This window comes from Hakea prostrata, chromosome 1, assembly GCF_041222555.1.
Source record: "Hakea prostrata isolate BN-2017 chromosome 1, UWA_Hpros_2, whole genome shotgun sequence".
Taxonomy (NCBI): domain Eukaryota; kingdom Viridiplantae; phylum Streptophyta; class Magnoliopsida; order Proteales; family Proteaceae; genus Hakea; species Hakea prostrata.
Window position 1 is genome coordinate 24,586,608 of NC_142600.1, and position 12,738 is coordinate 24,599,345.

At 38.6% G+C, this 12,738-nt stretch overlaps 1 protein-coding gene across 1 annotated transcript in view; it reads left to right on the plus strand.

Moving 5' to 3' along the window:
- The window catches only part of HAG1 (histone acetyltransferase of the GNAT family 1), a 93,416-nt gene that overhangs the window by 29,507 nt on the left and 51,171 nt on the right, over positions 1-12,738 (plus strand). The window contains exons 5-6 of the mRNA XM_089136519.1: positions 5,710-5,878; positions 11,924-11,967. Of these exons, the coding sequence (XP_088992645.1) occupies positions 5,710-5,878; positions 11,924-11,967 (213 nt within the window). The remainder of the gene's footprint in view (positions 1-5,709; positions 5,879-11,923; positions 11,968-12,738) is intronic.

Consider the following 12,738-nt stretch of genomic DNA (forward strand, 5'->3'; position numbering starts at 1 on the left):
GTTGAATTATATTCTTCAAATTTCATAACCAAAACTAGTCTGGCCGAACCCTTAAACCCTCCCTCACTTAACCCTAGACTTCCTATCATATTCCCTAGGCTTGAAAGTCAAACTAACTCATTTGCATGTCATAATTGTGCCTATACAGCTGCTGTCCATTGAGAATTGCTAAGATCAGACCTGAAACTGTGAGATTTAATCCTAACTGTGCTGCTGGTTCTAATTAAGAGGATCTTGATGGCTGTTTCAGGCCCTGGGTTGCATAAAAGATCTTCACAGCATCATGCACTATAGCGCATGGTGCGAGATCTTGCGAGATATCTCACTTTTTCAAGAAGTGAGACGAGATGGAGATGGAGAGCAGAGAATTGGGATATCTCGCTTGAGATCTCGCCATATATCGCTATATCTCGCCTTGGATCTCGCCATATCTCGCTGGAACTCTCAAGTTTTGCCCTTTTTTTGAGAATTTTGGCTGGATTTTCCCTTGCAACTACTCTTAGCAAATCTACAACATCGAAGGAAGATCAATCATTCTCTGTTTGTTTTATGAACTTATGATTTAATGACTTATAGAACTTCTAATGGTTGTATAATTTTATTATTCTATTCTTGAAAATTGAGATTGTGGTACTTATATGGATGGAATTTTGATGACATTTAGGTTATTTGATGCATTTGATACACTTGCTTTTCATTTATATGCCTTAAATTTTCTATATTATATGTTGTATAACCTTGCATTCCCTAATCCTACAACATTTGGGTTTCACACTATGGGTCAAGGTTGTCAAGGCGACTAAAGCGATTAGGACTCTGCCTAGGCGATTAGGCGACAAACCGCCGTCTAGGCTACGATAAGGCGACCAAAGCTGTTGGGTCAAAGTTTTTCAATACAACTACTTTTAAACTACTTTTTAATACAACTACTTTCTATAATAAGCTAAACAAACATTCAATAGTCACATTCATCCAAAAAAGAAAGCATTCAAGAATCATAAGTATGAAAAATTATCCAAAAAAAGAACACAATCATAAGTTCATCTCATCAAGCATCATAACAATAAGTATGTACTAACAGGGCCAACGCGATAAATTAATAGATTTCATTATTCTGATTTTCAAGTCATTTTTCACTTAATGATTCATTGATTCTCGATATTGAGTATGGCTCATGCTTCACATTCTGTTGCTGACGGGCACAGAGGTCCAGTGTCACTTTGGGCCTCGGAGTTCCTTTGCAATTTGGCCTAGATTCCGAAATGATTAAGCTATTAAATTTATATACGGCTTTGTAGAATAAATTTAGATTAAAAAAAAAAAGAAGTTAAGAAAAAATGTTATGTACAAAATGTCAAAAAAGTGGCTGCTTTAGCGTTTAGGCGGTAATAAAGCTCACAAGGCAACAAAGCGGTAGCACTTAGGGGGGAAAGAATAGCGTGTCAAAACCATAGTTGTCAAGGCGGGCTTTAAGGGGTTGAGGCGATAAGCGCCTCATGTGAAATCCATAAAAAACAACATGGGATCATTAGATTCCAATTGGGAATCATCTAATGGTTGAGTGCATATATAAGTTTTACATGAGATACATGGGATCATTCTAACATTAAATCATTAACCCAAAAAAAAAAAAAAAAAAAAGAAGAAAACCCGAGAATCACTCAATCCCAATTGCAATTTGTGAGCCCTAACTCTCTGCTCTCATCGTCTTTGCCTCTCGGCCCTCTCCCTCTGCTACTCTCTTCACCTTCCACTTCATCGACGATGAAATCATCAACTCCGGCGACAGTCATCGACTCCAGCGATAGCCAAAACTCTCTTTTAGCTTTTCATTTCTTCTCTGGTACTTTCTTCCTTTGATACTATCTTCAGTTCCACTCGATCGATGACAACAGCCAGCGACATCCAACAACTCCGGCGACATCCAGCGACTCCAACGACTCCAGTGACAGCCAAAAACATCACCGGCGACACCACTGTACTGTCTTTTTCAGTTTCGAAGGTCCAAAATTGATCGACTTTTGCTGCTAGCCTGCTACTCTCTTACTTCTGCTTTTTTTTTTTTTTTTTTTCTTTTTCCCTCATAGACTCATACGAAAGCCACCGTAGTTGCAGCGACTCTAGTCACCATCTCAGGCGATAGTATGTCGCCGGAATATTTTTTTTTCTTTCTACGTTGTAACAATGTTATAAGTTGCTTGCTTTTTCTTTTCCTGGTTTGGTTTGCATTCTTGAGATATATTGCTTGGTGTATGCACTGTGTACATGAGATTCCTTTGAATTGCAATTCTTTTGATATTGTCTGCTTTTATTTATTTATCCCTTGCATTTGATTTATGTGCTTGTACTAATATGTGTTTACTATTTAGTTACATTTTTTATCGTATCTTGATTCTTGTTAATGATAGGATGATACTTGGAATTTATTTAGGACCTACTATGTGTGGTTTGTAGTATGTTGGATGACTTGAGGTAGGCGGCTAATATTATTATTTTTATTATATATAAGATAGGTCTATAATGAATTAGTGTATGAGATGTACACTACAAATTAAAAATTTCACTAAAAACACCTCGACCGCCTCAAAAGCGCCTTGGAGGGCGCCTCGTCGACTCATTGCCCCAATTAGCTAAAACCGCCTCGCATCACCTCGTCGCCGTGACAACTATGGTCAAACAAGGCGGTTGAAAAACCGCCTTGCAGCCTAGGCGGATGCTTTGACAACACTGCTATGGGTAGACTTGGAAATCATACTTAGAGTTGTTTTCTGCATAGAAGAAATTTTGGTTCAAATTGTAGAAATTTTGACCGTAATGGTTGCATTTTTGAAAACCGAAATGAAATTCCAATTATCTCGGAAAAGTTACAGATTTCGACTGAAATTTCGGAGGTTTCGGCCGAAATTTCGACCATTTCAGAGGTATCAACCGAAAATTCAACCATTTCAACTTGTTTTTCCTCAGTTTTTGTTGATTTCTATCCTATTTTCACGACTCCTTTGCCTTCAAGCACCTTTTTTGCTCATCTTTCGTCTCTAAACGCCTCCTAGGCCACAACTACAAAGGAAACTCCGGTAGCATTAGAATGTGAAGCATGAGCCGAATTTCGGTGGTGGGCGAAACAATATTGGGGGTGAAACCAATATGGTCCAAAAATAGCTGAAAATTCGGCAATATATCGCAAAAATCTTGATATTTTGGATATCTCTTGCGATTTATCTCGCGATTCTATGGCGGAGTCTTCAAAGTCAATGAACAATCTTACCAATTCTATCACAATGATTCAAGCCTCAAAAGGCAATGTGCCAAATGTGGTTAGGGAGGAGATTCTACATAGAATAATTCTTGGAAATAATTCAAATTAAGAAGATATTTTGTAGCAAAATCTTCAAAATCAATGATCAATCGTATCAATTATATCCCACTGATTTAGGCCTCAAAAGGCAACTTGCCAAATGTGGTTAGGGAAGAGTATATACATAAAATAATGTATGGAAACAAATTAAATTATGAAGGAATTCTTTAATGGAATTTTCAAGGTCAACAAGTAATCTTTTCAATTATGTCCCATTGATTTAGGCCTCATAAAGTAACATGTTAACTGTGGTTAAGAAGGAGAATTTACATGGAAGAATCTATAAGAAATAATTCAAATTTACTAAGTATCAGCATCAAATTAGGGTAGACACCAAATTTGGGCAAAAAATAACCAAAAATACCCCTCAAAACCCGGGGGGGAGGGGGGTCCAAATCTGCCGAAACAAGGGCCAAACTCGCTGAAATTTCGGCAAGATTTCTCCAGTTTGCCTGGTTCGCTAGGTAGTGAACTGGCGAACTCGGGTGAAATTTTGTTCCTTGGTTTTGTTAAACTTATTTTTTTATTATTTGCTGCCATTTTTTATTTTCTGATTTTAATAATTATTTTCAACAACAACAATAATAAGCCTTGTCACAACTAAATGGGGTCAGCTACATGGATTCTTGCCTTCCAATTAGTTCTGTTTGAGGCCATGCTAGATACAAGGCCTAAGCTATGCATATCCTTTCTCACCACTTCTTTTAAGGTTATCTTAGGTCTATCCCTAGCTCTTTTAGTCCCTTCAATTTGGATTATATCACTTCTCCATACAGGGGCATTTATAGGTCTCTGTTGAACGTGGTTGTGCCACCTTAAACGACTTTCTCGAAGCTTATCACTTATGTGAGCAACTCCCTAGCCAACTCTATATGATCATTCCTTATCTTATTCTGACTAGTTTTGCCACTAATCCATCTTAGCATCCTCATTTCTGCTATACTTATGTATTTTAATTTTATGTATATATGATATATGGGCTTCAACTTAATATATGTGAGACATCATGATCTAGTTTGTCATTTTATTTTCTTGACTTGTTGTATATGTAACCATTCTATCAAACAATTCATGTATGCTGATGATTTAATGCTTGTATGCAATATAGTTTGTACTTGTTGGAACTAGTCATTTGTTAGTATACTTGAGTGATAAATTTTCAATAATTTTTTTTTGGGAAAAATACTAGTTCCATTGTGTTATTATTCTTTAAATAGGTAGGAGGCAAGAAATCGGATAAAATGGACGTCATATAAGGCTCGAAAGTGGGGTCGAAATTTAAAAAAATCGTATGTTTCGGCTGAAATTTCAGTTGAAACCTAAAAATTTAGGCCTTTTCTTGGGTCGAATCCTGGTTTTGACCGAATTTTTTTCCTTGGACTTATCTGACAAATCCAAGGCTACTAATGTGTTCAAAAGGCCTTAAATATGCTATATACCAAGTTTCAGCCCAATTGGAACCCTAAAACCCACTGAGATGGATCACCGAGTTGTCGCTAAAAAATCGCATTTCTCTCACATTTCTTTTTCTACTTTCAGCTGCTAGTCCTTGTTCCTTTGGTTGAAGCAATCCAGATGATGCTTAGAGTGTCCATTGTAACAGATCAGATGAAAATTAGCATTGGTATAGGTTAAGTATGTTAGTGTTTTTTTTTTCTTTCTGACATACTCTATGACCTAGATGGTGCTTGGGCCATTCTTATCTTTTTTAAGAGATTAGGAGAGATCAGCTTCTGCCTGGTCGTATGGACTTTCGATGTTAGTCTTGGTTTAATTTTTCTGACGTGTGAACAGAATGGGGCCTCTGTTGTTTTTTGATATTCTGTTTTCTTTCGGTCATGCATTGCTATTCTTTCGGTACTGGCAAGTGGCAACAACTTGCATGATTATGTGTTAGGGGAATATTGAGATTGCTTGCTTTGAGTGAAGCATTCTGTGATTTTCAGGTTAGAATTTTTCTGTTCATTCTCCCCCATTTTCTTTTGCTTTCTTTCTTGGCATCGAATGTGAGTAGACTGCCGAGCACACTCTCTGAGTTATTGTCTCCATATAAATGGTTACCTTGCTGTACAAATTATGATGGATCCCCCAATACCAGGAGTAAGCCCTCTGTCAAGTGTCAAGTAAGATGCTGCCATTTGCGACATAATCATTTTCCTGTCTTTGTTCTCCTTTCTTCCTCTCTCCCTTCCCTTGTGTGCCTTGTGCACCTTTTTCTGGTTGCAACAACAGTCTTTTCACTTGATGGAATAAAGACTGCTATACTTTGAATAATCTCTTCATTTAATACACTGAAGTACTCTTATTTGTCTGCTTTTCACCTGTTCACTCATACTATGCCTGGAATTTTGCAGCCAAAAATTTGGGGAAATAGCATTTTGTGCAATCACGGCAGATGAGCAAGTAAAAGGTTATGGCACTAGACTGATGAATCACTTAAAACAGCATGCTCGTGATGTTGATCGGCTCACTCATTTTCTAACTTACGCTGACAATAATGCTGTTGGTTATTTTATCAAGCAGGTTTGTTATTAAAATTATTTTTCCAACAAGGAATGCTACTTGGTTATCTGGTTATACTGCTGAAAAATGTTACTTTCCTCAATATAATGATTTGTTGATAAATGGGGCTCAATCATCCCGACGGTTGAATATCTCCACTATCACCACCTCTCTGTTTCTATACTTGTTGTGAACTAGTGATTATGCAATGTTGTCATTGGATTCCTTAAACTTCCATGAATCACTGCTCTCCCTACGGACCAAATTAGACCTGGAGTACATCTGACCAAATTCATTCTGATTTTCGACAGTCTGTTGTTTGCCTGAATACAAATGTAACAATAATGGCTCAAAAACTTGTATTTTCTGGGATTTAAGTGTTGTACGGTATCATCATGTATTGGTGGATACATGTTGGTATCACATCCATACAATGAGTCATCCCTCTTTTATTTTTCTTTGAAAAGAAATGGGATTGATTACTATTGCATTGTGTTGGTCTGTATGATGCAATACAACTGATACGATCAATTATGGGTTCAGAGCAAAATGTGAAAGTATTAGCATGTATTGCATTGTACCGATTGATACAAATGCGATACATTGCAATTCATACAACAAAAGGCACATGTGATTTTTCGAATTGTGATTCCAGAAACCAAAAAGCATCAATTACGCCTGGGCTGACAAGTTTTCACCTAAAACTTCTATTTGATACAATGTGATACATTGCAAGGTACACATTAAAAGCATATTTGACTTTGAAAATGTGATTGCAAGAACCAAAAAGCATCAATTGCGCCTGAGCAGACAAGTTTTCACCTAAAACTTTTACTTTCTGTCTTCTTCTTTCAAATTGTGTGCTTTGATTTTTTTTTTTTGGGGGGGATCCAAAGGTATTCAATGAGGGATCCGATGTCAAACGGAGTCAAATTCCCACCCATGGACATGCTATACGTACTTGAACCTGAGTTTTCCGAGGCCAAAAAGCAGGATTGAGTTACGCCGCTAGGAGACTAAAGTCCATCTGAAGGACGGTCCGTCTGAACTTGACAAAAGCTCGGATTGTTTTCTCCAATTGACAGCTCAATGATCTCAAGTGTTCTATATTAAGAAAAAATATCCAGTAGAGGATCTCCCTAAGTGTCCTGAAACCTTACATGAGAGTTAAGGCTTAATTTTGATTAATCACTTGCACAGACCCACAAAGAAGTTGGACATTGTCAAAGAAATAGGGCAATCAAATATCAGGGCATTATATGATCCGTTAGATGAGGTCAAGGATCCATTGACCCCAAAAAGCTGAGTTTTGTTGGTATCTGAATCATTTGGTGTTTAACGTTTAGGTTCAGCTGGAAACTAAGATCTTAAAGTACTATATACCATGGAAGAGGGGGAGAGTATTTCTGTCCTATTATTCTCTTATTAAAACTTGTGTCGCTACATATGTTTTATGTACTTATTAATTGTTATTATGCTCTACATTGTAAATAAAGTGGTTGCCCATGTGTTGGAGAGAGACTCAAACTTTGAGATTCTCACTGGGGATTTTCCATCTCCAGCTCTCTTCACTGTACATTCTTAAGCACTGATTTCAGTTCCTGGATTTAGTTCTTGGTATCAGAACTGTAAGTCTGTAACCAGTACATATTCTCTTCTAGGCTGTTTTGGATTGATGATTCTTGATGCCAACCCCATTTTGTTGGGATAAGGCGGTTGTTGTTATTGTGTATCCTGTTCAAGGTTGATACTTGGATCTGAAGACTGTCTTTGTGGACCATCATCTATTTGTGTGCACGAGATTTCTGCTTTGTTCCTGCGTGGATTTTTTTCTTCTTTTGGGGATGAATAAATATTAAATTACTGAAAGCAACAACAAGAGCACATGTACAAAAGGGGAAAGAGGGGGGGGGGGAGAAGACCATTCATGAAAGGGATTGGATAGAAGATGTGAAACTCCAAGAGCTAACAGTCAGCCTATTTCTTGGAGAGTCAGCAACTGGGGGATGGGGAAGAGAGAGAAGTCTCAAGGAAACATCAAAATAGATGGCATTCCAAATCACATTTCGAGACCGGGATTTGGAAGTCCATCTTCTCATGTTACGCTCCCACCAAAGATGGTGGATAGTAGCGGCAAAGACAAGCTTACCCTCTTGATTGCAGATAGTGGCACTGGCATAGCTTCTCAGGATCCAATTCCAATCTCGGGCAAAGTCAAAAGAACGTCGTGATCGGGGCCAAATGGAAGCCAAGGCTAAGGTCCAAACAAAGCGGGAGAGTAGGCAATAGAAGAATAGATGTTCAAGGTCCTCTGAACTATTCTAACAAAGGGTATAGTTAGGGCTGGCTGGGATGTGGCGGCTAATAAGGAATGCTTGTGTAGGGAGAGCGAGGTTAAGGGCTATCCAAAGGGAAAGAGAGTGGCGGGGGATGTGGCCTTTAAACCAGACAAAGGGAGCCCAGGGGACAAGGGGGAGGGGGCTCTGAAGAGTTTCCAAGTCGAGGTAGTAGTAAAGGATGTGGTATAGGAATGAAGCCAAATAATGCGGCCAATTGCATGGGATGAAAGGGGGTGGGGTGGGGGTTCCAAACCTGTGTGAGACATGGTGAAGGGTGGGGGGACCAAGAGCCATTAAAGATAAAGGAGGAGAGGGAGATGGATTTTGGGATACGGGAGTCATAGACAGTTCTAAGGCCTAGGAGAGTTTACAAGATACCCATCGGATGCCAGGGCTCAAGCCAAAAGGAAGTGGTGGTGCCAGAAGAAACAAGGACAGAAATGGCAGAAAGAACAATTTTCTAAAGATCCAGGAGGGGTTAGAGGGGAGCGGGATAGTCCAAATGGAATTAGACTTAAGGATATAGGAATAGACCCAGGAGACCTAAATGGAATCATATTTGGAGGCGATCCTCTAGATGAATTTCATGAGGCCGGCCAAGTTCATATCGAGAATTTGGCGGATTCCAAACCCCCTTTAGATTTGGGACGGCAAATGTCCTTCTAGCAAATAGGGTGAAAGAAGCGGGAAGTTTTATGGCCCTTCCAGAGAAAGGCATTGAAGATGGATTCCAAAGAGTGGATGGTGGATTTAGGAAGGGAAAATATACCACACTAGTAAAGTTAGGAAGATTGGAGGACTAAACGGATAAGCACCACTCTCCTAGCAAACGAAAGCAACTTGCCCTTCCAAAGTTGGAGCTTTTTCCGAATATGATCAAGCATAGGGGAGCCGTGGTGGCGGGTAAGCCTACCTGGGATAATAGGGAGGCCAAGATAGGTCACCGGGAAGGAGTCAAGGTTAAACCTAGATAGCTAAAGGAGTGAAGCTCTAGAGCGTCAGAGATACCCGAGAAAAAGATGGTGGATTTCTCAAAGTTGGCTCTAAGACTCGAAAGAGATTCAAAGGAGGAAAGGATGGAAAGGATAGAAGAGATAGAGGAATGGTCGGCCTAAGAGAAAATCATGAGATCATCTGCAAAAGTAAGATGGTTGAGCTTGAGGGGTTTGCACTTGGGAATTGGAGAAATGAGAAGTTGATCAATTTTGGATTGGACGAGGCAGGAGAGAACTTCCAGAGCTAAGGTGAAGAAGTAGGGGGAGAGGGGACACCCTTGGCGAATACCAACTTGAGAAGAGAAGAAGCCATCAGGGGATCCATTAGTGATAACCGAGAAGTGAGCAGATCTATCAAATCCATGAACAATCTCCGCACATAGGAGGATATTGTCAGAAATACTGCGGCCAGAAATGAAGGCAGATTGATTGGGGCTCACCAAAGAAGGGATGACAAATTTAATGCGGTTGGCCAGGACTTTGGAGATGAATTTGTGGAGGAGGTTACAGAGGGAAATGGGGTGGAAGTCCAAGAGGGAGGAAGCACTAGGCTTCTTGGGAATGAGACAGAGGAAGGTATTGTTGATGGAAGAAAGTTGGGAAGGATTAAGGAAGAAGCTGCGAATAGCAAGAATAAGGTTGTGCTCAATGAAATCCCAGGTGGTCAGGAAAAATCCCATACTGAAGCCATTGGAACCAGGAGCCCTATTTGGCTTTATGGGAGTGAATGGCAGTGCAGATTTCCTCTAAGATGGGGATAGAGCAAAGAGAGGGTGAGAGGAAGGGGTCGATGAATTTATTGAGGGTGGAGGGGTTAAGGGAGGGGTGGGAGGGAGAGATGGGGGAGAAAGGAGATTTAAAAAGGAGACAACTTTCGCCTTAATACTAGGAGGGTCATAGATCCAATCACTGCTACTAGTAAGAAGGCAAGGAAGGGAATTGAAGTTGTGGCGAGCTTTGAGAGGGGTGGAAGTAAGCAGTGCTGGCGTCCCCAAGCTTAAGCCACTTGATGCGGGATTTTTGGTGGAGAAAACTTTCCTTTTGGGATGCAAGCGAGGAAAGGAGCAAGGAAAGAGACTTTTCCTCCTCAGCCAACAACGGGCTAGAGGCTCACTCTGAAGGAGGGATTGGATTCGAGAGAGATCCGATTTACACGTGGTAACTCTAGAGGAGATATTACCAAAAGTAGTGGAGTTCTAGGAGCGGAGGGCTAACTTGGTGTTCCTAAGCTTGCGGGAAAAAGCCACAAGAGGAAGAGAATTACAGTGGACGGGCTGGGACCAGGCACCAATGACAGTGGGAAGAGAATTACAGTAGATGGGCTGTTCCTGCGCGGATTATTTCTATGCTATTTGTGTGTTGTTGCTTATATTAGTGAATGGTGCTTCTATCTTTTATTATATCATGGTATTGGTATTTTGATCATCCGCATATAAGGATGATTGTCTTTGCTGGCACCCAGTTCTATCTTTTCTACAGTTTTTGGTGACTAACATTATTAGATCCAGCTGTTGGTGTGTCATCAAATTTTTTGGTCTTTTAATGTCAATTTAATCTCCATGAAGATCAATAATTATTGTCTCCTTGCAGCTTTTGTCCTTTTACAATTTTTATTTTTTAATTCTTGGATCTAGTTGGTTTTTGAATTTGTAGTTTTTAAATTGTAATTGAGATTTGGCTACTTCTCAATATTTGTTCTTGCATTTTAATGAAAGTTTCAATGTTCTTTTTTATGTCCATGTTTATATATGTGAAAATACATGATCCAGTTTTGTTTGCATGCTACTGATCATGTGCAAATCAAAAACACCACCTTGTGTTAGGTTTTATTGAAAAAATAATATTTCTATTGTGTTTTTTTGCTCTCAAATTAGGTTGTACACAAAAAATCAAGACAAAAAAGCCACCTAAAATCCATCAAAATATTCAACCAAAGCATGGTACACCATATTTCACTGACATTTTGACTGAAATCTCGATGTCTCAGTGTCTCGACCCGATTGAGACACAGAGACGAGACGAGATTTTAAACTTTGCTCATAAGGTCAAGAACACTGTACTTTTGGATAACCAATTATTTTCACCTGGAAGTTTTTTAAAGTAAGACATAACATGTTTTTTCAAGCGAGTCATTATGAGAAACAGTAATATTTTTGGCATAAAGGACCAACTAATTAACTTTTGAGACTTGAGGCCACATTAATAAAGACATCCAATAAATCAAATGACAATCAGGAAAGTATCATCTATTGGATAAAGTTTGGAGACAGTTATATGAAATATTAAAGATCTAATAATTTCTAACAAGTCTTGGTTTTTCCTTTCCACTACTCATTTCACTTGGGTTTCTATTAGTCTACTTTGATGGATGATACCATTTTTGGAGCAAAAAGGAGAAATTTTACATCTAGGATTCTCAGAACAGTGTTAACATGAGAATTTGTCTAACAAACGCTAAACTGGACTTTATTTCATTATAAAAGCATTTATAAACAGTGACAAATTCTAACTTTCTATTACATTAGTTTTTTGTGCTTTTTTATTTCTAGTCTTGGAAGGCTTTCAAATACCTATCTATCATTTACTTCTTGGAAAAGGTATTGTACGCTTTCAGATTCTTATGCTTGTTTGCTGTCTGTCTTGCTTCACTATTCTACTGAATAATCTTAACCCTTGTCAATTTCTATTTTGAATGATAAATCATAAATTGAAATTGAGTATTTCATTCATAGGGTTTTACGAAGGAGATAGCTTTGGAAAAAGAAAGATGGCATGGGTATGGTTACATGCTATACTGATAAACTTAATGCTTTATCCACTCCCCCTTTCTTTTTTCTTCAAGTTTGATTTTCTGAAAAGTTTTCAAAGTCATTTCTGCATTTTATGCTACTGCTTTGTAACATCAGCTTTGGTTTGTTATATTAAAAGGAAGTGCTTCCTCTATCTTCTAGTGATTGTTGTATATGAAGATTCACTATGTCCTACAATTGGTCTATTCTGAAATTTAAGTTTTTATGCACATTTTTAAGTTACTGCTTTTATGTTTCATTTAAAATCATTAAGTCCTGGAAATTCAAGTGACAACTCATTGGATTATATACTTTGGAATCTTTGTTTAAGAAGGTGGATGATTAGTGAGAAAAGAATGCTACCAGTCTACCACTGCCTCACCAATTCAACGTTGCAATCAGACTTACCTTACTCATATGTGATATTTTTTGTAAGTCATAAGTTGAGTCCAATTAGGAGTTTTGAGTCTAGTTGGGAGTTTGGTCTATTAGAGTCTTTATTGTTTATGTTTTTTTAGTCCCACCTTGGGTATCATTGTATTTGCTCATTCATAACTATTTTTATAAATAAAGCGCTGCTATGTCACACAAGACATAAGTCAAGATTCTCACAAGATCTCAACATGGTATCAGAGCCAACTCGATCCATCGCCTGAGCACAAGAAAAGAAAAAAAAAAGTAGAGAAAGGTTGAACCATCGTAGAGACTCATTGACCCACCTTTGTTTTTTTCCATCTTCATTGCGCCGTCGTCCACCT